The sequence below is a fragment of the Nycticebus coucang genome, chromosome 12, assembly GCF_027406575.1.
Source record: "Nycticebus coucang isolate mNycCou1 chromosome 12, mNycCou1.pri, whole genome shotgun sequence".
Classification (NCBI taxonomy): domain Eukaryota; kingdom Metazoa; phylum Chordata; class Mammalia; order Primates; family Lorisidae; genus Nycticebus; species Nycticebus coucang.
Genome location: NC_069791.1, coordinates 62,399,075 through 62,423,302, shown reverse-complemented (window position 1 = coordinate 62,423,302; position 24,228 = coordinate 62,399,075). Strand labels below are relative to the sequence as shown.

The 24,228-nt window shown below is 42.9% G+C and overlaps 1 protein-coding gene and 1 pseudogene across 3 annotated transcripts in view; one reads left to right on the top strand and one right to left on the bottom strand.

The window, feature by feature from the left end:
* The window catches only part of C12H7orf50 (chromosome 12 C7orf50 homolog), a 145,255-nt gene that overhangs the window by 7,828 nt on the left and 113,199 nt on the right, over window positions 1–24,228 (top strand). Inside the window, exon 2 of one of the 3 annotated variants that reach the window (XM_053555290.1) lies at window positions 4,172–4,304. In XM_053555290.1, the coding sequence (XP_053411265.1) occupies window positions 4,173–4,304 (132 nt within the window). In that variant the 5' untranslated portion in view covers window position 4,172. Of the gene's footprint in view, window positions 1–4,167; window positions 4,305–24,228 lie in introns of those variants that run through there. The other 2 variants (XM_053555294.1, XM_053555296.1) reach the window with 2 other exon arrangements.
* On the bottom strand, window positions 11,227–11,704 carry LOC128561280 (calmodulin-like; annotated as a pseudogene).

Genomic DNA, 24,228 nt, shown 5'->3' with positions numbered 1-24,228 from the left:
TGAACTCCTGAGCTCAAGCAATTCTCCCACCTCGGCCTCCCAGAGTATTAGGATTATAGGCGTGAGCCATTTGCACCTGGCTTATCTAGTTTTCTTTTGCTGTTTATGTTTTTGCTGTCATATCTAAGAGAACATTCATTGCCTAATCAAAAGTCATGAAGGTTTACTTCTGTTTTCATTTAAGATTTTTATTTAGCTCTTGCATTAAGGATTTTGATCTATTTTGAGTTAATTTTTATGTATGGTGTGAGGTAGGGCTCCAAATCATTCTTTGGTATGTGGATAACCATTTGTCCCAGCACCATGGTCTGAAAAGACTGACCTTTCCCACTGAATTGTGGCACCCTTGTTGAAAATCATTTTCTATAACAAACATTCACTGTCTAAAAGCTGTGAGTCACTATCTCTTAAAACCATTAAAAGAAACATTCTATAATATGGAAAATTCTTTTCCTTCTTTTTAGCAAATACACTTAGTGATTACATTTTTAATGGTAACTTACAGAATGAACACAGATTTAACTTAACTTTTATAGTAACTGGTATGTAAATATTAGCTGAACTTTTCTTATTTCTCTCACAAGGTAATTGGCTGACTTAGTCCTTTGTCTTTTCACAGTCCCTGTGTCAACAGTCTCTTGTTCTTTTGAGATTTCTTATTACATTGGTAATTGAAATTTGTGGCCTCTGCCTTCAGATACTTTTTAAAGATAAGGCTTAATTAAAGAATATGGAGTTAGGAATGTCCTGGGCCCATAATGGTAATATTCTTTCAGTGTGGTATATTCAGTGACAGCCCCATCCGGAGCAGAGGGAGCCTGTCTTCTGGTCTGGGACCCACTGCTGTTTAAGTGTTCCTTAGTTTCTGGCCTCCCCTGGAACCTCAGGCTGGGCTTGTATTCCCCTGGCTCTTTTCTCACAGAGAGTGGTATTTAGACCCAAATTTGTGCACCAGGTGTGCTCATTGCTTCTGAGCCCTTTGCGTTATGACCTTTTTGAAATTGCTACTATCCAGGATCCCTCTTCTTACTACTTTTTTGCACAGTAGTTATCTCTGTCTTTGCTCATGAGAATGTGAGCTCCATGCGGGTGTGTGCTTGGCTGCCTGGAGCAGCTCCTGGCCTGTGGAATGCATCCTGGAGGTGGTAACAGTGAACAGCAGCAAGCCACTGTGTGGGGAGCAGGACTGTGAGTGGCAGGCAGGCGCATACATAATGCCAACACCATGCCTGGAGGTGTGGTTTCCCCATTTGTCCCTGTGGAAAGGGGGAGGCGTATGTCTTGGTAAGTCTGTTTGCATGTAAGAGGGACACCTGGCTGAGACAGTGAGTGCGAGGGCAGGAGGCTCTGCTCAGGACACGTGCAGCCTTGGCACATCTTTGGAGTCTTTCTCAGCTCCTACCCACCTGGCCGCTCAGCAGTTGCGGGCTTAGGACCTCTGCACCTGCTGCATCACACACATCTCCCTGGCTCACACTGTCTACTCCGGTTATGCTCTGGTCCTTGCAGAGGCCTCCTGACATTCTCTCATTTCTTAGGAGTCTCTTGTCACACTGGGCTTACATCATTCTGCTTCTCTGGGTAAAAGTATGACTTGTCTTTCTCTCTGGAAGGGGAGCTCCATGAGGTCAAGGCTCTTGTTTGTCCCATTTTTGCTGTGTGTTCAGCATCTAGCATGGTGCCTGCTGCTGAGTTGGCTGTCAGTAAATATTTGTTGAAGGAATGAGTTATATTTTTGAACATCATTCCAGAATACATTCTGGTGTCAAAGGTAGAAGGCATTGGGTCTGTGTGCCCACCCCCATACACACTCAGTCTCAAAAGCACCTCTAACATGTATAAATGTATAAAATTTTTATCTACTAGCACATATAATGTAGACGGAGGGTATGCTGCATAATGACATTTGACAATGACATCAATGATGTACTGCCTGTGTGGCAGTACACCCATAAGATTATAATGCAGTGTTTTGTTTTATTTTTTTTTTATAATGCAGTGTTTTACTGTGCCTATTCTATGTTTCAATTTACTTAGACACCAAGATACTTGCCATAATGTTACAACTGTCTGCAGCATTCAGCACAGTAACACGCTGTACCATCCTGCAGTGCAGGTTTGCAACCCAGGAGCAATGGCTGTACTACATAGCACAGTCTGAATGTGCAGTGGGCTTGTCATCTAGGATCACACGAGTCCACTCTGACATTTGCCCAATGACAAAATTGTCTACCAGTGATTCCTCAGGTTAAGTGACACATGACTATATAAAAATCTGGATTATAGGGAATGAAGCTACTGGGGTGGACTCAGGATAAAGAAAATGAAATTAAAATTTGTCAGAATAAAAGTTGATATTAGTAGGCCTTATAAAAATTAAAATTTAAAAGACTATTATTAAAGAAAAATCTTCATTTTTAAAGCATTTAACCTTGAAAAAAAATGAAATAAAACAGCTATAAAAAATATATATAGCACTCTAGGAAGCTGAGCAGGACGATTGCTTGAGCTCAGGAGTTCGAGACCAGCCTGAGCAAGAGTGAGACGTGTCTTTACTAAAAATAGAAAAATTAGCAAGCCATTGTGGCTGGTGCCTGTAGTCTTAGTTACTCAGGAGGCTGAGGCAGGAGGATTCTTGAACCCAGGAGTTTGAGGTTGCAGTGAGCTATGATGACACCATAGCACTCTAGGCTGGGAAACAGAGCCAGACTTTGTCTAAAAAAAAAAAAAAAAAAAAAGAAAGTCACTATAATCCCAACTCCTAGATTCCTAGGTACAAATAAGGTGAAAGGTTTTGTTTATCTGTGTATCCTTTAAGATAGTTTTACGTGTGTCTGTATGCTTTCTCTAGTATTATTGCTGTTTTCGGTATTATAAACAAAATGGGGTAAGGCTATATATACAAAGTATTCTGTATTTTCCACTTTGTGTCTAATTTTAATTTCTGAGTGGGATTTCACCTTATTGGTTTACTCTGATTTGATCCTTTGTCAATGTATAAGTTGTTTCTAGAGAGACAAGGTGTAACAAACAAGAGTGTGTGTGTGGACTGATAACCTCAGCGCCAGGAGCACCTTTTATACTCAGGGTGGGAGGCACCCATCAAGCTACCGGGATACTGCAAAATACTTTTCCGTTTTCAGCTCCTTTTTAGGTTCCATGCAGTGAGGGTAGCAGAGGAGATTGGGAGCTGGTGGTGAGTGAGGGGTGGTGTGGGGTGGGTGTGAGTTTAGGTGGGGAATGAGGGGGATGGGGTAGGGGAGGGAGAGGGACAGCATAGGGGCGGGGGGAGGCCTCTTCCTGCTCTTGCTGTTGCTCCCTGCAGTAGCAGGCTAGTCAGGTCCTGATTCTTCTATATTAGAAAATGGCCTAGCTCCCCCTAGTTCTTCCTAAGACCACTTGCCCTGCTGATATCCTGTGGCAGTAGCCAACACCCCTCTACCACGTCTAGGGCTCTCTGCCCTGACTCTTCCAGTGTGTGTCCAGGTTCCTATCATTTTTCTTGGTTCCTTCATCACAGTCCTGGAAAGGAATTGGTTTTATAATTCATGGACTTCACTTCTGTCTTGTGCATGGAGTTCTAGACACCGCTGTGCTTGAGAAGATAGACCTCATTAAGGGCATCTGAGATTCTCACACTCTCAGATGAGACATGCTGGGCTCACTGTGGTCCAGGTGTCCTGGTGATGGGTCAAATAGTGCCAGGGCTTCCCTAGTTGATGCAGAGTCTGAGTTAGTTCATACTAGTAGAAAATAAAATAATTCAAAATACTTCATAATTAGGGAATGAACAGATTTCACCTTTGGAAAATTATGATTCTATCACTAAAAATGGCATCTCTCAATTGTAAAAGCTTTGTATTCATATTAAATTAGAAACACAGAATATATATATATATATATACATATATATACTGTATGCATGATTGCAGGCAGCTATGTTAAATAAAAACACTCAGAAAGAAGAAAGGAAATATACTCCCATATGTTAAGTTGGTTGTCCATAGGTGATAAAACTAGGGGTTTGACTTTCTTTTAACTTTTATATTTTGCATATTTTCTGTATTACTTTTGTGTTTCTTCTACAGTGGCAAAGTACTTTCTGTCTCTTTGTTTAGGTCTAAGAACTTTTATTTTCTATGAGTTTAACAATTCAGTTTCTCTGTTGCAGGATGGCAAAACAGAAGAGAAAAATTCCTAAAGTGACAGAGAAAAAAAACAAAAAGTTGAAGAAGGCATCACCCGAAGAAGAAACATTGTTGACACCTGAGGCCTCTCCAGGCCAAGAGGAAACACACCTGGAGGTAAGGCTGCCGCAGGTGCCCATGCGACACTCGCCTGCCCCTTCCCGGGTTCTGCTCTGTTAACCACCTAACCCAGAGGGAGAGAGGGAGGGCTCCGATTGCTGGTCTCCATCTTGATGGAGCAGAGGGTGGACACATTGCACATGAACACTCTCATTACTTCTCAAAGCAACTGTGGGCAAATAAGAATTTCAGTACATTTTAGGTTGGAAGACCATTACTACCTTTCTTCAGCAACCAAATATATAGACTGCTGTTGTGGATGCTGTGTTTTATGGGAGAATTTAACAGTCTAGATTGGCCCAGTGGAGGCACCCAGGGGGTGAGGGTCCTGCAGCTGGGCATTTGGTGGTGCTTTTGGGAAGGGGCAGAGTGGGGTGGACACCTTGGCAAATAGAAGGGAGACGGTCCATCACATGGACGCATGCAGTAACATGGCCTGGAGATCTGCTTTAGAAATCTACATCTAGAAATGTTTGTGTGTAGCATAACACGAATATTGGGAGTTCGAAAATTACTTGTTGCCATCACTTTTAAAACTATATAGTGGATTATGAATAACATTGTGATTTGGATAACCACCATCATGCACTTAAAAAAAATACATGAACAGTCTCTTTTTTAAAGTTATGTTTTTTATTTTTGAAAGTACTTTATTGCTTACCATATAATGCTTATTTACCATAAAAGTTGTATATACATTTAAATTTTAAAATTAAAAAAAAAAATTTGTTAGCCAGTTCTAAGCATTAAAATTTTTCTTCTATACTGAAGAATCATCTTTATAATATCTGTTATGCAGGTGACCAAAAAAGCATAATAGAGTACATATTTGATAAATTGTTCAACATAAAGTAAAATTTGATTATGTGTACATCACATAATGATAATGGCATTATCATGTGGCATTAGGTGTAAGTGTTGAATAGCCTTATTCACATAAATAGTAAGTGGGAATGGAAGTTTTATGCAGCAGTGTTGTTTTAATTCCAAGAACTCTTAAGATCATTATGTGATTTTTGGCACGTACTATCAAAATTTATTTGTAAAGATCTGTCATTAAATGGCATCTTGATTAGGTCTTTCTTCAGTTTTTTGGAAAAAAGAATTGTAAACCGCCTGACTTGTACAAGGATTTGTTGCTGGCTTATTATATTTGTTCACTTTTATAAGATGCCAGAGTGTTAAGGTTTTTATGCCCTGGGGTGGTGTGCCATAGTAAGACTCAGGGTGGCTGGTGTCTTGATGAAATGAGGAAGGGGCTGTTATATAGAGAGGCCTGGGGGGACAGCCACTCTGGTCTTTTACTCAGGATGATTTTCAGCATCATTGTGTGTGCAGTCAGAGTTCCAGGCGTGGAGGTCCTGAGACAGCCATGCTGCAGGTTCCTTGCAGAGCCTCCTGTCCCTCAGGGCACGTGCCCAGGCTGATGATTGCTGGTGTGGATGGCTTGGATTCCAGCCAACAAGGCAGCTCTGAGCTTTGGGGGACCAAGTGAGAGAATGCACATCTGGCTGGTAGCAGGGCAGGAGCTGGGGTTTAGGGGTCAGGCAAAGGGTATGAGTTGGGAGGGGGACTGCCAGACAGGAGCCCAGCTTGTCCTGGGCTCTCTTTAGCTGAAGGCTGAGGTCTGGCAGCTGCTTGAGCTTGGAGCACTTTGCCTCCTCTGCCCAGGAGGAGACAGTCCATGTTTCACCAGGGTCTTACTCTGAATTCCAGCTCTTGCTTAGTAGCCTGTGGAATTCCTGTCCCCCTCAGGCTAGCTACCTGGTACTCTTCCTTCGTCCACTGTACTCCAGTTGTCTGAGTTCTTTTTGGTTTCTAGGTTCCAGGTGGAAACTGCTTTTCTGAGAGCTCTTTGAGCTTTTGTTGAGTGGTTCAGCCCACCCCGACTTGCAGAGCTCAGTCACACTTGGCTTTCAGGCCATTTCCTCGACATATCCCTGCATTTTCTAGGCTCCTCCAGTTTCTTTAAAATCAGCTCCACCTTCTCATGTTGGACATTTTTAGTTTTGTTGTAAAAGTAGCTGGGACTACAGCCACTGGCCATAACACCTGTCTACTTTTTATTTTTTAGAGACAGGGTCTTGCTCTTGCTGAGGCTGGTCTTGGACTCTTGAGCTCAAGCAATCCACCTGCCTCAGTCTCCCATAGTGCTAGGATTACAGGCGTGAGCCACTGCGTAGATTTCCTTTTTTAATGAATCATCTTGCCTGACCTCTGTTTGTAGGCTGCTGGTCACTGGTAGGATCCCAAAACAGTGTTGGGTTGTGGTAAGTAAATGTGGGCAGAGCCTCCTGCCTAAGCTAGATAGTGCTGTAGGTTTGTGTATCTTTTTTGTTTATGTTCAAGTAATTTTTATTTTATTTTATTTTTTTAGAGATAGAGTCTCACTTTGTTGCCCTTGGTAGAGTGCTGTGGCATCACAGCTCACAGTAACCTCCAGCTTAGGCTTAGGTGATTCTCCTGTCTCAGCCTCCTGAGTAGCTGGGACTACAGGTACCTGCTACAATGCCCGGCTATTTTTTTGTTACAGTTTGGCTGGGTCCGGGTTCGAACCTGCCACCGTTGGTATATGGGGCCGGCGCCCTACTCACTGAGCCACAGGCGCTGCCCCTGTTCAAGTAATTTTTAAAAATATGTAGTTTTTCATTATTAAAATACATGTTGATTAAAAGGAATTTGGGGAGAGGAAAGGAGAAAGCATTTTAGGTGTTTCCCTCTAGTCCATCTTCTGATGCCTAGATTTTTGTTTGCTTTGTAACATATAGTTACTGGTGAATTCACATGCACTGTTGAGTTTCCTGCCAGGGTGTGTTGAAGCTTACTTGCAGGCTCCCAGCTGAGCAGGAAGTTGCTGTGGGAAGAGGACTGGGGTCAGCCCAGGAGAGGACTTAAGCAGCCCTGCTGGCCAGCAGAGGTCGGTAGCCACATTCCCTCTGAAAGGAGCTGGCTTTTGTTCGATCTTCTGAAAAGTGCACATGACCCTGGGGATAGTTTCCAGGCTCCTGGGAGGATTTCAGACTGATCTTTGTGACTCAGTACTAAGACTCAGGGGCTTGTGTCTCAAAGCCCCGCCTTTCATTTCTGGGAGCCAGTGTCCCCTTGGAAAGGAGGCTCTTCTTCCTGGTCTCTGCTAATAAAAGTATTTGTTTGCTCACTATCTGGTTCTCATGGAAAATTATTAAAAAGAGGTGTCTGGCATTTTTTTTAAAGGAAAAGTATTGAAAGCGGAACCTAAGTATTCAAGAAGGGTAGGTCGACAAGGCCTAGAGAGCAGTGTTGTCCCTCACCCAGAGGAGCTGTGGAAAAGTACTGCACTGCCTGCCTTCCCTGTCCTGCACAGGCTCCTGGGTGGACCTCTGGGATCTACAGTGGAGAATGGAGAAGCCTCCTTCCTTACTTGGGCCACTGTGTTGTCTTCCCAGAAATGTCCATCTGGGGAGCCTTCAGGTCACGGCCATTTCTGGGCCCTGTACAGCCACTTCCCACAGCACAAGCACTCTATGCTCTGCCAGGGTTGTGGAAGCGTCCCCAAGTGATGGAAACTTCATCGCCCTTGGGGAGTGGTTTCCATAGAGCTCAAGTTCCCCCCAGGCCTTGGTGCGGGAAGCTGGGGGTTGGGTATGCTCTATGTCTGGAGTGTGTGAAATCTGGCTGCTCCTTGGCCCTAGGCAGTCAGGACCTCAGAGTTTACTTTCCCTGGCTCTGTTAGCTCCCCTCAGCATCCCACAGCCCTGACGTCTGAAATGCTGGAGATGCTGGTGATTTGTGATGGCCCCAGGCAGGAGGAAGCATGGCTCCTAGTGCCTTTCCAGGGTCTTAGTAACTGAGTCTGTTTAGCTCTTAGAAAGGACCTGCACCTGCTGTTCTCCCTCCCACAGTCCAGCTGTGTAAGAGGTTCCTGGTGCTGCTGGGTTGGAGTTTGTATACCGTCCCTCCTCTGGGTTGATGCTCTAGGGGTCTCAGGAAGCCCAGGGTCTGTTTTCTGTTTCATTGTTAGACCCTTTCTGCTGAGCCTGCGATTAAGAGTTCTGTCTCCAGGCTCATGCCTATAATCCTAACATTCTGGGAGGCTGAGGTGGGTAGATTGCTTCAGCTCAGGAGTTCAAAACCAGCCCAAGCAAGAGCAAGACCCTGTCTCTAAAAATATACTAGCTGGGTGTGGGGAGGGCGCCTGTAGTCCCCACTACTCAGGAGACTAAGGCAAGAGGATTATTTGAGCCCAAGAGTTTGAGGTTGCTGAGAGCTGTAATGCCATGGCGCCTCTGATGAACTGGCTGCCTTTCTGCTGCTGACAGTGCCATGTGGCTGCTTGGAAACAAGAGTCGGGCGAGCCGCATGGAAGTTGGGCTCTCAGTCAATTGCAGCTAGCAGAACTTGTCTCATTTCCCCTCATTAATAAGAGTCCCTTATGTTTGCAAAGCACTTTCCCTTTTACAAAAGTGTCTCTGCTGTCCCTGAGGTACCAAGGAGCTGAGGCATGGTGCTATGCTTGTTTACAGATGAGGTGATGGGAGAGGTCACCCAGCCAGCTCTCAATAGAGTAGAGACTCACTGTTGGGTTTCCTATCTCCGGCTACCTTACAGAGCATATAGCAGAGAACAGGGCCCTCACCCCTTTGTGTAGCTGTCTAGCAGCTATCTTAGCCGTGCGCAGTGTCAGCATGGTGCAGCACTGTGTAAGGAATACCCCTAGTGCTATTGGCAGCTGCTGTTACCGTCAGTGCTGGCCGTGCTGATGGAGAAGACCTCAGATGTGTGGACCACACTGCCCTGCATTAGGAATGGTGGTCTGGAGAGCACTCTGACAAGTAACACTTGGAAGGGTAACAGCCACTTTTCCCTTCAGAACGTATGTGCCATCACTAGGCTGATTGGTTTCCAAATTCCCAAGGGCAACCTTTGTCGTTCCTTGTGTTTCCATGGGCTTTACTGAAAGCTGCCCAGTAGGACAGCGAGGCTGAGGGAGGCTGTCACTTTGCACCACCAGCGCTCAGGGCTGTGGGGGTGTTGTTTACATAGACAGGAAGCAAAACTACTACTCAATTTGGACCATGCTGCCTCATGGCTCTTTACTTCTTTGTAATCCTGAAAATTAGATGTGAATTTCATGAGCATTAAGCCTACAGCTTTATAAAACCATCAGATGAGGTTGTGAACTTTATGGCCTGGAGAATTGGCCTGGAGAGCCAAAATACTTCATACCAATGGTATTTTGCACTGAGAAATATTACTGCTCTGTCAGAGGATTTTTTGTCATTAAACTCTTGGTGAGGAGTGGTTGCCAGTCTTTATAGACAGCTCTCTGGGAGTCTGGATTGTTTTTCTTAGAAGAATTCTACCCTGCTTCCTACATTGTCTTTATTTTCTACTTAGTGACTACTAAATACTGGGTTGTCAACGGATAGACTCTCAAAGGGATTTACTGATTGATTAGTCATCCTACAGTGGGAGAGCTGAGACCTTGGGCGAGCTGGGTGAGGCCTCCCCTTCCACTTCAGTCCACTAAACACGTTATCCCCGGTGTTCTTTCATTTTTGTGGCATATAGTCCCTTTCATGAAATTATCACAAATTTGCTCATCCATTTATCAGTTTGTGGATGTTGATTAAGTTGTTCCAGTGTGGGACTATTAGGAATATGCCATGAACATTGTATATAAGTCTTTCTATGCTTTCATTTCTTCTCGGTTTGCTGGATTGGATGATAAGCCTATGTTTAAATTTTAAGGAAACTGCTAAGCTGTTTCCTAAAGTGGGTGTACCATTGTGTGTTCCCACCAGCAGTGTATGAGAGTTCCAGCAGCTCTACAGATCTGTTGATACTTGGGATTGTCAGGATTTTAAATTTTGGCTACTCTCGTGGGTGTAGTTGTGTTTTATGTTGTGTGTAGTTTTTATTTTTTTAATTGTAATTTTTTTATTGGAAAATAAATATACAACTTGGAATGGATTTGAGGCAAGTCGTGCCATAAGCAGATTTTCTTTAAGTGGCTAAACAAAGTTTAAAAGCAAGTAACAATAAAAGAAAGTGTATAGGACCAGCAGTACAAAAAAAATAGTGTACGAGTACCTGGATGATACACCCATTTTGCAATAGTGCAACTTTTTTTTTTTTTTTTTTTGAGACAGAGTCTCACAATGTCACCCTTGGTAGAGTGCCATGGCGTCACAACTCACAGCAACCTCAAACTCTTGAGCTTAAGCGATTCTCTTACCTCAGCCTCACAAGTAGCTGGGACTACAGGCGCCCGCCACCACACCCAGCTATTTTTTGGCTGTAGTTGTCATTGTTGTTTGGCAGGCCCGGGCTGGGTTCGAACCCTCCAGCTCTGGTGTATGCAGCTGGTGCCCTAGCTGCTGAGCTACAGGCACCGAGCTGCAATAGTGCAACTTTTAAGTACATATTATTGACTGTCCACAGTCCACACAGAGTTACAACTCTACACTTCAACAACTACATGCTGACAGTTCCTAAAAAATACTACTTTAAAAAAAGGCATAATCTCCATACTGTTTTCCACAGAGGTTATACTAATTTGAAGTCCCTCCAACAGTGTATAAGGATTGTTTTGAACTTTTTAGATAAAGATCATTCTACGGGGTGGGGGGGAAGGCATAACCCAGATGTTCCCTCATTTGACCAACTCCATCTAAGTTTAGATGTGTAGAAGGGCTTAGATGTATCCAGAGTAAGCCACATGCAACATGTTACTTGATAAATTTTCTAAAATAAGGTTTCAGGATGATGGCAGTAAGATAAGGATAAGAGAAGAAAACATGGAGGAATGAAGTCCTAATTACTATACATGCATATTTTTTTGACAGTAGTGAGAAACCTTTTATAGATAAGTTACAAACAAAGAAAATACAAATAAACAATTTTGTACAAGAAATTTAATACATTGTGTACAATGTCTTCACTTTGCTGTCATCGTTTGTACAAACTCTTCATAGTTTACTTGACCATCACCATCAATATCTGCTTCCCTGATCATTTCTCTGAGGTTTGTTATCACATGGTGAAGCTCTGCTGCACTGACATAGCCATTGCCATCCCTATCAAACACACGGAATGCTTCTCTAATTTTTTCTTCACTCTTGGTGTCTTTCATTTTTCTTGCCATTATTGTCAGAAATTCAGGGAAGTCAATTGTGCCATTACTATCAGCAAGTACTTCATTAATCGTGTCCTGTAACTCTGCTTTTGTGGGGTTCTGTCCAAGAGACCTCATTACAGTTCCCAGTTCCATTTATTATTATAGTTCCATCACCATCCTTGTCAAATAGTGAAAAAGCTTCTTTGAATTCTGCAATCTGCTCTGTAGTCAGTTGGTCAGCCATGCTGCAAGCGCTACCAGTTTCCAAGACGCCACCACACTACCACTTTGCATGTAGTTTTTTAAAACAGCATTATTGAGGTGTAATTGGCATATTGTAAACTGCACTTATGTAAAACGTGTAGTTTCTCATTGTGATTTTTAACTACCATTTATGTTTTTGGCCATTCATAAATTATCTTGGATGAAGTATGAATTATCTCCTTCATAGTTATTGGGCTACTTTCTTATTATATCGTTTTGGGAGTTATACATGCGTATATTCTGTACACATTTATCTGGTTTTTGTTTTACAAATTTATTTTCTCCAAGTCTGTAGCTAGAATTTTAATTTTTCAACAATGCCCTTTGAAGAGAAGTTTTTAATTCTGATAGAGTCTAATTGATCAGATTTTCTTGTATAGTTAGTATTCTTTGTTAACATGCCATTTTGGAGATATTTCCAAGTCAGTGTATACGCATCTACCTTGTTCTGTTCCACTCTTGGGTATTGTTCATTAGCCAGGTTCATTAGCCGTGCTTGCTAACTGTTGTTTATCCTGTTCCCAGCATTTATCCATGAAAACTTGCTGCAGTGTGCTTGTATGTTGATTTCTGTACACGTGTGGCTGTCTCTCTTGGATACGTACTTAGAAAGAAATGGAGGATTGGAGGGTTGAGATGTAGTGTCTAAAAGCCTCCCACATATTCATTTCCTTCTGTTAAAACCAGCATTGGATGTGATCTGTCTGTATTTTTGCCAATTTCATAGGTGAACAGTGGAGTCTTTTTTTTTTTTTTTTTTTGAGACAGAGTCTCACTATGTAGCCCTGGGTGGAGTGCTGTGGCGTCACAGCTCACAGCAACCTCAAACTCTTGAGCTTAAGTGATTCTCTTGCCTCAACCTTCCAAGTAACTGGGACTACAGGTGCCCTCCACAATGCTATTTTTTGGTTGTAGTTGTCATTGTTGTTCAGCAGGCCCGAGCTGAGTTTGTACCCGCCAGCCCCGGTTTACGTGGCCAGAGCCTTAACCGTGAGCCAAAAATGGATTCTTTTTGGTAATTGCAAGGATTTGGAACAATAGTTTGATAAAAATGAAGTGCTAAAACACAGTTTAAAACCAAATATTCACCAAAAAAAACTAATGATATCTGTCTAGTGACCCAGTGTGGTATGATCCACTATAGCTTCATGAAACCTGGTCAGTTGATTCCAGCAGGTGTCTGCTGCAACAAGATGGATGACATGATGAGGATGCTGGTGATTAAGCAGGCGGACTTGGTCAGTAGAGACAGACGCCTCTTGCAGGACGATGGTTGACCACATGTTGCACAAACAATGCTGCTCAAATTACAGAAGCTGAAATTGGAAACTTTCTGTTATCCACTGTATTCACCGGACCCTGCACCAACTGACTACCATTTCTTCTAGTCTTTGCTAGTTCTTGTAAGGAAAAATGTTCAATTTTTCAATATTCAATTCAATATTCCAACAAGCTGTGGAAAACACCTTTTGTGATTTCATCACCACTCACTCTCCAGGCTTCTCTGCTGCTGGCATACACAGGCTACCAATAAGATGGCAAAACTGTGTTGATAGTTTCATCCGGTGTTTTTCTATCATTTTTATCTCATGGCACACTTGAACCTTTACTTAAACTTCCACCACACATTTAAATTATGTTGATTATAAAAAAAAGAGTAAAAAAAAGGATATCTTTCTTGTGAAAATAATTATTTCAATTATTTTGAAAATAATTTTTTTTTTTTTTTGAGACAGAGTCTCACTATGTCACCCTCGGTGGAGTGCTGTGTCGTCACAGCTCACAGCAACCTCAAACTCTTGGGCTTAAGCAATTCTCTTGCCTCAGCCTCGCAAGTAGCTGGGACTATAGGCGTCCGCCACAACGAGCTACATATTAAGCCAATGTATGGCTATTTTTTTGTTGCATTTGTCATTGTTGTTTAGCTGGCCTGGGCTGGGTTTGAACTGGCCAGCCTAGGTGTATATGGCTGACACCATAACCACTGTGCTACGGGCACGGAGCCTGAAAATAATTTAATTAATTATTTTAATTAAATAAAAATTTTCATGGCACATTGGTTAAAAATCACTGGTTTAGGTGAATGCTTTGATTAATTGTACTGCTTCTTGTTTGAGAGACAATAAACTAAACTTTTGATCCAAAATTGAACATTTCATATTTAATGACCTAATATTATCCATCTATTTATCTGATCTGTTAACTCAGAGATTCTTTTTCTAAAGAAGGTACTCATGTTTAGACTCTAAGTCTAAATCCCAATAGCCCAATCACAGCATCCTGGATCCCACACACCCTCATTCCAGACACGTACCAAAGCTGCTGTCCACGACATGAGATTGCCTGGTCAAGGAACCTGAAGGGAAGCCCAGATCCCAACTGGCCCCTTCACCCTCAGCTCCAGAAAGCCTAGCAGATTTGTCCTAAGTCCTGACAAAGTTTATCATCAGGCAGCAGGGGTGGAGATGCCTCTCCCACATTTCCCATGACCTTCATGGATGCTGGATCCTGCCCCCACCCCTACCTCCTGTATATCTCAGCCCTGTGGGGAACCTATTCCTGAAACCATGTCATTTCCGATCCCTACCTCACACTCCAGGGCATCTGCCATCCCTCCTTAATAGGCTAATAATTCTGAGGGCCCTAAGCCCCTCTGGAAGTTTCAGTCACTCATTCTTGGGGGCTCCAAGAGTTAGAAGCCAGGAGCAAATTTACACCACCCTTCACTAAACCCAAGCATCTAATTATGCAAAAACAAGCAAGCCAATGAACACATGTATATGTGAAAATAAGAAAAATAATAATAATTTAAAAAAAAGCAAACCAAATTTCAGAACTCATTCCAGATCTACTTTTCTAGCAAAGAGAGGAGCAAAGCCTCCTTCCCCTATAACACAAGTCCCCAGCCCTTCACCCAATGCATTCTGCACATTATAGTTGTATTCTGAGCTTAGAATAATTGGGAGACCCCACTAGGGGCCTTGGAAAGAGGACCTGGGATGTTGGGGGGCTGGAGGACTCCCCATGGCTTCCACCTCCGCCATGCTTCACCTCCCTACCTGTGTGTATTACTTTTCTTGTTTTTTGTTTCATTTTTGAGACAGAGTCTCACTCTGTTGCCCTGGGTACAGTGCTGTGGCATCATCATAGCTCATAGCAACCTCAAACTCTTGGGCTCAAGAGATCCTCTTGCGTCAGCCTCCCAAATAGCTGGGACTATAGGCATGGGCCATGATACATGGCTATTTTTCTTTTTTTTCCTATTTTTTGGTAGAGATGGGGTCTCATTCTCGCTCAGCTGGTCTTGAACTCCTGAGCTCAAGCGATCTACCTGCCTCGTCCTCCCAGAGTGCTAGGATGTGTGTGTTATTTCAAAGGAAGAGAAATTTTGTAAGCAGAAAGAAGGAGAGGGGAGGGGAGGAGTCATGTATCCTTTTCAGGGAGTTCAGTTTTTTAACATGCTGGTCACTAAGAGATTTAGTGTTTTTAAAAATTAAAATGGCTATTATGATGTTCAAAGGTAAATAAGCACTTCTAACATGTGATGGAACTCAGCACAGTCTGGTGAACTGAGTTAAGTCCCCAGAATTTGAGTGGAGACCTGATTTCAGCAGGGAAGCCTCAAGTGATGAATATGTCAAACAACTGCTATTTCTTTGTGGGAATATACTGTTTTTTGTTTAATCATCAGTTTGGTGGGTCTTTGGGTTGTTTCTACCTTTTGGCTGTTGTGAACAGTGCTTCTGTAAACATTTGTATGGCAGTTTTTGCTTGAATACTTGTTTAATTACTTTGGTTATATACCTAAGGAGGAAAATTGTAGGGTCTTACCGTGGTTCTCTGTTTAAGTTTTTGCAGAGCCATCAGATTGTTCAAGCAGCTGTGCTGTCGTCCATTCCCACCTGCGCCATGTATCCTCCACAGCGCTGTGTATCCTCCACAGCGCTGTGTAAGGGTCACTTTCTGCTTGTCCTCGCCATCTGCGCTGTGTAAGAATCCACTTTCCCTGTCTTTGCCAACATTGTTATGACTTTTTGGTTCTAGGTGTCCTATTGTGTGTGTGAAATGGTATCTCATTGTGATTTTGATTTGTATTTCCCCAATGACTAATGACAGTAGAGCATCTTTTCATGTGCTTATTTGTATATTTGTATATTTGTATATTTTTGGGTGGGAAGTATCTTTTTAAACCCTTTGTCCACATAAAAATGGTTATTTTATCCCTTTAATGTTGAGTTATAAGAGTTCTTTATAAATTCTAGGTACAATTCTTTTATCAAATGTGTGATCTACAGATATGTTCTCCCATTCTGTTGGTTCCTTTTTTGCCAACTGGTTCTTCTTTTGTCAATTGGTTCTCTTGGACTGGATTTTTAAGGTAAATGGTAATTCTTGATGGTATCCTGTGAAGCACAAAAGTTTTTAATTTTGATGAAGTCCATTTTATCTTTTTTTTTCTCTTATTGCCTGTGGTTTTGTTGTCATATCTAAGAATCCATTGCCAAATTCAAGGTTATGAAGATTTACACATATTTTTTTCTAAGAGTTTTATCATTTTAACTTTTACATTTAATTTTTCTGTCCATTTGAGTTAATTTTCAAGTATGGTGTGAGGTGTAGGGAATCCAAATTTTACTTTTTTGCAGATAAGTATTCAGTTATCCCAGCACCATTTGCTGAAAAGATTGTTCTTTCCCCATTTGAGTTGTCTTAGAATCATGGTTGGAATACCTTATTCTTTTTAAGATGCTCATAATATTCCATTATCTTGTTATGCCATAATTTATTTAGCTAGGTCTTACTATACCATTAAATACTTTAGGTTTTTTTTGTTTGTTTGTTTGTTTTGTTTTTATTTTCTTTTTGAGACACAGTCTTACTCTGTTGCCCAGGCTACAGTGCAGTGGCATCATCAAAGCTAAGGGCAGCCTCGAACTCAAGGCTGAAGGGACCCTGCTACCTCAGCTTCCTCGGTAGCTGGGACTATAGATGCACCTGGCTATTTTTTTTCTCCTTTCCTCTCTTCTCTTCCCCTCCCCTCCCCTCTCCTCTCTTTCTCTTCTCTTCATGGGGCCTCGCTGTGTTGCCCAAATTGGTCTTGAACTCCTGATCTCAAGCAATCCTCCTGCCTTGGCCTCCCAAAGTGTTGGGATTAGAGGTGTGAGCCATTGTGCTTGCCCAGTACTTTATAGGCTTTTTAAAATATGTTATTAGTATCTAGTGAAATAAATATCTCTTCATTGCTTGTTTTGGCCAGTGTTTTTGGTCTTTGTCATGTATTTTTTATTTGTATGAATTTTAATTGGTTTTAAATTTCATGAAATTATATTATGATTTGTATATGTTGTCCTTTGTATCATTCAGGAAAATCTTATGATGTTCCCTGTGGAGGTCTTGCCTGGTTTTTGTGAGAATTATTCCTAGATATTTTAGGATCTTTTTTTTTTTTTCCTTTTTTCTTTGGTGTATTTTAGTGGTTATTGCTGGTGTGTAGGAAATCGATTGATATTTGGATATTGATCTTATATCTGACAGTCATCCTGAACTTTTGAATTCTATTATTTTGTCAATTGGTTCTCTTGGATTAGATTTTTAAGGTAAATGGTAATGTCTGCAAATAGTGACAAATTTATCTTTATTTAATATTTATGCCTTGTTTTTCTTTTAGCAATGGATAAGACTTTTGAGATGGTACTGTAAGTCAGAGGTGATGATGCTTAAATAAGCTAATGTAATTCACATTTTTCTTTCTTTTTTTTTGAGCCAGAGTCTCACTATGTCACCCTTGGTAGAGAGCTGTGGCATCACAGCTCACAGCAACCTCAAACTCTTGGACTTAAGTGATTCTTTTGCCTCAGCCTCCCAAGTAACTGGGACTACAGGTGCCCACTGCAATGCCCAGCTATTTTTATTTTTTTATTTTTAGTGTTGCAGTTGTTGCCCGGACCGTGTTCGAAAACCACCCTTGGTTTATGTGGCTGGCACCGTAACCACTGTGCTACAGGTGCTGAGCCTAAGTCACATTTTTCAAGGCAGGACTACATTTGAATTTCTGGGGGAACACCAACCTGGTGTTTTTAATTATTGCTGGCTAAGCTAGATTGTACTGTGGTTTTCTTGTTTTGGTTTCCGTTGAATTCTAAAAGAAACATTTTGTGCTTTTCTCTGTTTTGATGACAAGGTTCACTTGCAAACAAGGATAGACTTCGTTTGCATTTTGAGTAACATAACATTCATAGGCAGGTTGGTGGTAAAAGTTGGCCTGTAAGAAGCTGTCGTAATGTTGTGTGTAGGGGAAGTGTTGGGGGCTTTTGGTTATCAGCTCTGGCCTTCTCTCCAGTTCTAACTCAGCCATGTGGTATGCCCCTGCTGCCCTGGGCAAATTCTTTGTTCCCCAGGTTTCTTTCTCAAGTCATGTTCTTGGCCTGGCCAACCTTTCAGTTACTCTTCTCTTCCCTTTTTTCTCATGTTGTTGGACCCTTAACCCAACTCTTCTGTAATTGATGAAACTCAGAGCACCTCACAGAGATCAGGTCTGGGTGTTTAACTTGTTCAGCAAATACATATTTAAAATTGTGTTTTTTTGCTGCTAAAAATAGAGGTTTTATTTAATGGAACATTAACATATGCTTGAATATATAATAGGTTATGCGAGTGTTATTGTTATTTCCTTTTTTTGGATAGATTCTAATAAACTGCTCAAAAAGTTCTGTTGTTTTATAAAGGAAGACTTTTTATTGTGTGGGATGGGGTAGGGATTAGGGAGCTGCAGGGTGTCTTCCTGTTTGTGGCCATTTGTACTGGCTTCTGCAGTTTATAACTTGGAGCAAAAATGCAGGTATGTGAAATTTTACTGATACCAAGTAACCATATTGCTTAATGTGTTGGTTGCATCAGTCACTGTGGGTGAGAAAACTCAATGTGAGTTCTGACCTTGGAAGTAACTCATGGTTCCCACTGGTTTCTTCTCATGTCCCTTAAATAGCAGAGAGCTTTTGGATCAGTGTGAAGGTGAGCCTAGGGGAAGTGGCAATGTCTGTGGTGGTTTCTCATCTCAGTAAATGCCTTAGGAGCATTTGGTAAAATTCAACATCTAAGCATAATTAAAATCAAGCAGTTTCTCCACCCCAAGAAAGAAACCCCCACTCCTCCTAAAAAACCAGTCAAGATGTATTAGAAAATCAAGTATATTGTTCTGGATCTTATTTGTCTCAAAAGATGAATATTTCTTAAGAAACAAGAGACTTTGAAGTGTTTCCCACCAACGCATTAGCTTTCAAAATTTTCTGACTTCAGCCTTAGTATAAGACATTTATATGTGCACACACACAGCATACACAAAAGCAAATCAGAAACTAGGTATTTCAAGCAGAAGGGGATTTAATACAGGGCATTTGGTGCTTATGACACTGTTGGAAAGGCTGAGGAGAGTTAGAGTGGTTTCTTCCCAAGTGCACCCAGTAGTAAACAGCTGCTCGGTGTGGGGCAGCTCTCCTGCTAGACTCTCTACCACGCAGGTTGGGCAGGTTGGGCTTTGATTTCCATCTCCTTGTCCTGGGAGGCTGCCAAAACCAGTGGCCAGACTTTCAGGCACCTGGGAGTTGCTCCAGACAGAGCAACAGGCTTCCATGTCACCCTGTATCTCTGGGTCCCAACTCATGCCTTAGTTTGGGCCTTATTACTCTTTTGTCATGAAAACCATGAAAATGGTTTATTTTAATATTTTGGTGATTTTTTTTGTTACCATCTCTTTTCCTGCTTATCAGGGAGTTGGTCTCAGTTGGGGTTTGGCAAGTTTTTTTTGTCAAGTCTGGGCTCTGGGACCCTGTTCTTTGCCACAGCCATGGAGTGCTGCCATTGGGGTGTAGAGCAACCCAGTGGGCCTAGCTGTGTCTACATGAGAGCCCATTTACCAAAATAGGCTGGCAGATGGGATTTGGCCAAGGGGCCATAGTTTGCATTCCCTTCGTCTCCCTAGCCCAACAAAGCCAGAAGTGGAAATTCCCCAGGCTCTCCTGCTGGTAAGAGATGAGGCCACTACCCCATAGCCTTATGCCCACTTCATTCCCTTGCAGCGGAGCAGCCCTTTCCCTGACAGTTCTTGGCATCCAGGCAGCTGATCTTCTTGCCTCAGGTTCTTAGGTCCCACAGTATGAAAAGAAGCCTAGTGGTGGCGCATTGAGTAAAGGGCAGCCAGGCCCTTATCTGGGCCAGTGGCTTTAACAATCTGGCTGCGCCTGGGAAGGTTGGCAGAACTCTGGGCTTATTGTGGGAAATAATGAGGGCTGTGTCATGCCTACAATGGGAAAGGTTGCCATGGGCACCACTGCACAGAGGACTAATTAGGAAAAGAATAGGCATCTGTGAGCAACAAGAGACCATTTAGTTTGCAATATAAAATTAGTCTACATCGATGGGAAGGTGAACCATCAGGAGATTTGTGCTAAGGTTTGGCCTCTTCCTGAGGTGGGCCTCCCCCTTCTTTGCTTTCCTCCAGGAGACAGGCTTCTGGGGCCCAGAGCCTGAGCATGGGCCCTTCTGCTCTGTGGCTCACTGGTCTCAGCTCTGCTGTCTCGGGGTGGGACAAAGAAACCCTCACTGGAAGTCCCAGAGGGAACCTTGTCACAGTTTGGAAGGCTGGTGGTGCTAGAGGACAGAGAGCTGGAGGGCTTGCTAGGGGTTAAGCTTGGCTTTTTGCTGCTCACTGTATGTGTGGAGACAGAATGGAGTGGTTGGGATACAGCAAGTCCTGAAGCAGCCTTTACTCTCTGAGGCTGCCTCCACCACAGAGCTGGTGCACTGCCTTCTGTGTGAGTCAGAAATGGTGCCATGAGTGGGAATCACAGGGAGGGAGACACTGGTCTGGGGTGAAGAAGAACTTAAAAAAAATTGGAACTGCCTGATGAAAGGAAATGCGCAAGCTGAGACAGGAAGGGTGTTTTAAGGGATGCACTGTAAAGGTTTGCTGTGAGTGGGATGTGGAGTTGGTGGCCTCTGAGTCCAGCTCTCCAAGACTGACTCCCCGTGCTTTGCATCCTCCAGGGCGAGCACACCCATCAGGAACATCTGGTGGTGCTCACAGTCTTCTCAGTGTGGCCGACACGGGCCACACACCAGCCACACTCACCACATTCTGAGTGTCGGGCTGAGTGCTGGGGCTGCAGAGTGGGGAGAGCTGCCCCTCTGGGGACAGCTGGGCTTTCAGGCATTCAGTGCATAGGCCACTGCATGGCAGCTTGAAGGCAGAGGGCTTAGCAAGGACTGTGCCATCAGACGCTCACTTTTATTTTCTCTTAAAGAAAATTTGTGTTTGAAATATTAATAATTGTAGGTTCATAGGAAGTTGAAAGAAAAAGTCCAGGGAGGCTCTGTGTAGTCTTTGCCCAGTTTCCCCCAATGATAATACCTGTGTCACACACAGCATGTCAAAATAAGGACATCATCACAGCCTACAGAACTCACTCAGACCTGACAGGCTGTGTGTGCACGTGTGTGTGTGCATGGGTTCCCATGCAGTTACATCACGTGGAGATTTATGGACCCCCACGTGGCTCCCTGGTGCTGCCTCTGTACAGCCTTTCACTCATCCATTGAATGGGGACATTGGGGCGCTTCTAGATTTTTGCTTTTGTGAATAAAACTGCTATAAATATTCATGAATGTAAGTTTTCATTTCTCTAGGGTAAACACCCAAGGGTATAATTTAATTGCTGGGTCATATGGGTACATGGATGTTTAGTTTTTTGGGAAACTTGCCAAATGGGCCAGGTGCAGTAGCTCACGCCTGTAATCCTAATACTCTGGGAGTCTGAGGTGGGTGGATTGCCTGAGCTCACAAGTTCAAGACCAGCCTGAGCCAGAGAGAGACCTTGTCTCTAAAAATAGCCAGGCATTGTGGTGGGCACCTATAGTCCCAGCTGCTTGGGAGGCTGAGGCAAGAGAATCGCTTGAGCCCAAGAGTTTGAGGTTGCTGTGAACTATGTCACCACAGCACTCTACCTAGGGCAACATACTGAGACTCTGTCTCAAAAAGAAAAAAAGAAACAAACAAACAAACAAACTGCCAAATGCTTTTCCAGAGTAGCTGTACCAGTTTACATTCCCACCATGCCACACAAGGAGCTCCAGTTTCTCTGTATGCACATCAGCACTTGATGTTGCCATAGTTTGTATTTTAGCCATTTGGATCATGTGCTTGCGTCTTAAAGAGGAAAGTTAAATGTTGTCCTAGGAATTGGGAGAGGAGGGACTGGACACGCTTTTGCTTTTTCAGGGTTTTGGTGATATTTGCTATTGGCCTTACCCATTCTAGAAACTGCTGTGGCCTGGCACTAGGGGGTTTTCTTGGCTTCATGTTGGGGCATCCAACTGTTTGATGTAGTCCTTGTTTGCCCTGTTTGTATGTGACACTCTTCTCTCTTTCTCCTGAAGTGTTTTGGAGGTAGCCACCTAGCCGTCCCTAGGCACCATCACATTGAACAGGTGGAGGGGGCCGCAGGACAGAATATCTGTTAGCAGGCCAGTATTCTTTGTACTCTTTGCCAGTGCCTGCATAATCATGTAAACCTCTTAATCTCTAAGACGGGTTTTCTCAGGCTGTTTGTCAGTTCTGAAGGACTGTGGAAAAATTGGAGCCTCACCAGCTTTCTTCACTGCTGCAGAGATCTGACGGTCCTTACTGTGGGCCAAAGAAAACAGGATCTGTGTCCCAAAAAACCCAGCTGTACTCAATGTCAGTGTCTAATGCTTATTTGCTGCTATGGTCAGTTAGGGAGATGTTTGTCATTATTACTTCCTTGTGGTCAACAGAAAATGACTTAGCAAAATATAATATTTTAAAAAGTATTGTTTATTATTTTTCCTAGGTTATACATGATCAATGTAAAAAAAAGAAAATACAGAAAAATTTACAGAGGAAACCAGAAAGACTGATTTTACCACCTCGAGATAACACTACAGTTAATATGACTACCTGTGTATCCTTCATATTTTTGCAGTTGGTATATTTTTTTTTCCATAAGTCCTCAGTGTCATCAAGAGGTTCCTGGAAACTGGGACTCAAGTGCAATGATGTTGTTTTGTTCAATGTCATTTCATTCAATGCTGTTTTGTTATCATTGGCAAGAAAAAAAATTGATTTCGTTGTCCAAACTTGTAGTTTCAAAGAATATCCCATCAATGACATTACGGGAGGACTGACTTATCAGAGAGCTTGTTCCCTGCCCTCCATCAACCCTGGATGCTATCGTTTTTTTCCCCCATGTTTTCCAGTGTAACAGAGAGAAAATAATAATTCATGATTGGTCTGATTTCAAGGTCTTTGATTACTGCTGTGTATGGTCATTTTCCATATACATGTTGGTCATTTGTTTTTCTTTTGGGAATTGCCTGTATGTTTTTCACCAGTTCTTTTTCAAAGTTTGTCTTCTGTATATTGATTTGAAAATATGCTTTTGATACTAAGAGCCCTTCGTCTTTCCTTTGTAGGTGACATGTTTTTCTAGTTGTACTGTTTGTGTCTATGGCTTTTGCCAGAAAAGGACAGCGCCCCCACCCTGCCATGCTGTTGCTGCATTCTGCCCTGGCTCTGCGCTGCTTCTCAGCTGTGTGCAGAGGCCGCTTTCTCAGGATGCAGCCCACTGCGCGTCTCCCCAGACCCTGGCACCCACTCCTGATCTTCTCCCCATAGGAGTCCAGGAAGGAGGTGGGGGGAGGTGCAGCAGAGTGCCCTCCTTGCTGAGGGACAGCTTTTTGGTTGAGGGACAGCTTTTCGATTTGCTGTTAGCTATGAGAGGCTCTGAGAGGAGCTAGCAAACACTGGGAGAGGGCCAGGTACTATCCTCAGGCAAATTTTCCTTTCATGAGCTGCCTTATGAAGATAGAAAGTCCTATTCCATTTCCCCTGTAGTTTGGGGAAGTTCCTCCCTGATTTTGGCAACAAATTATTTAGCTAGTGTTGTGTGTATGTGTGTGTGTGTTTGTTTTTTTACTTCTAGTGTCTTCAAAGGCATTTTAATGGGAAGCTCGGAATAGCTGTGAGGGAATAGCCATGGCCATTCTTTGGTGGCATTCCCTCCACGACTAAATATTTGACCCAATCCTTGAGTTCTTTCTTGTTTTCTAAGAGTCTTTGAGCATCTCAGCTTGTCTCTGTGCTTGGTTGTTTATTTTGCTCAGTATCCTACTCGGATGCTGAGGACCAGGAAAAAGATGTCAGCACATACATGCTGGGTTGTATTTGCTGTTTACATTCTCTCTACCTGTCATAGCAGCTGACTGTCGTAGTCTCAGACCCAGGACAGAGCTTGGTAATATGTCATTCTCAGTGGCACTTGTGGAGAGAATGGATGTGGTTAGTCAGCTTCATGTGAATGAGGAGGGAAGCAGTTGCCTGGTAGAGAGAGGGATGTCTTTGCTGGCATCTGGATCAAAAGTCACAACTCTGAGCCTAGAGCTGCAGTTGCACCTAGGAATCAGGGAGCTGGTTCTGATTTAGAGCACAGCGAGCAGACAGTAGTCCTCAGGGCCAGTCTAGGCCCTGTATTTCACAACTGTGTG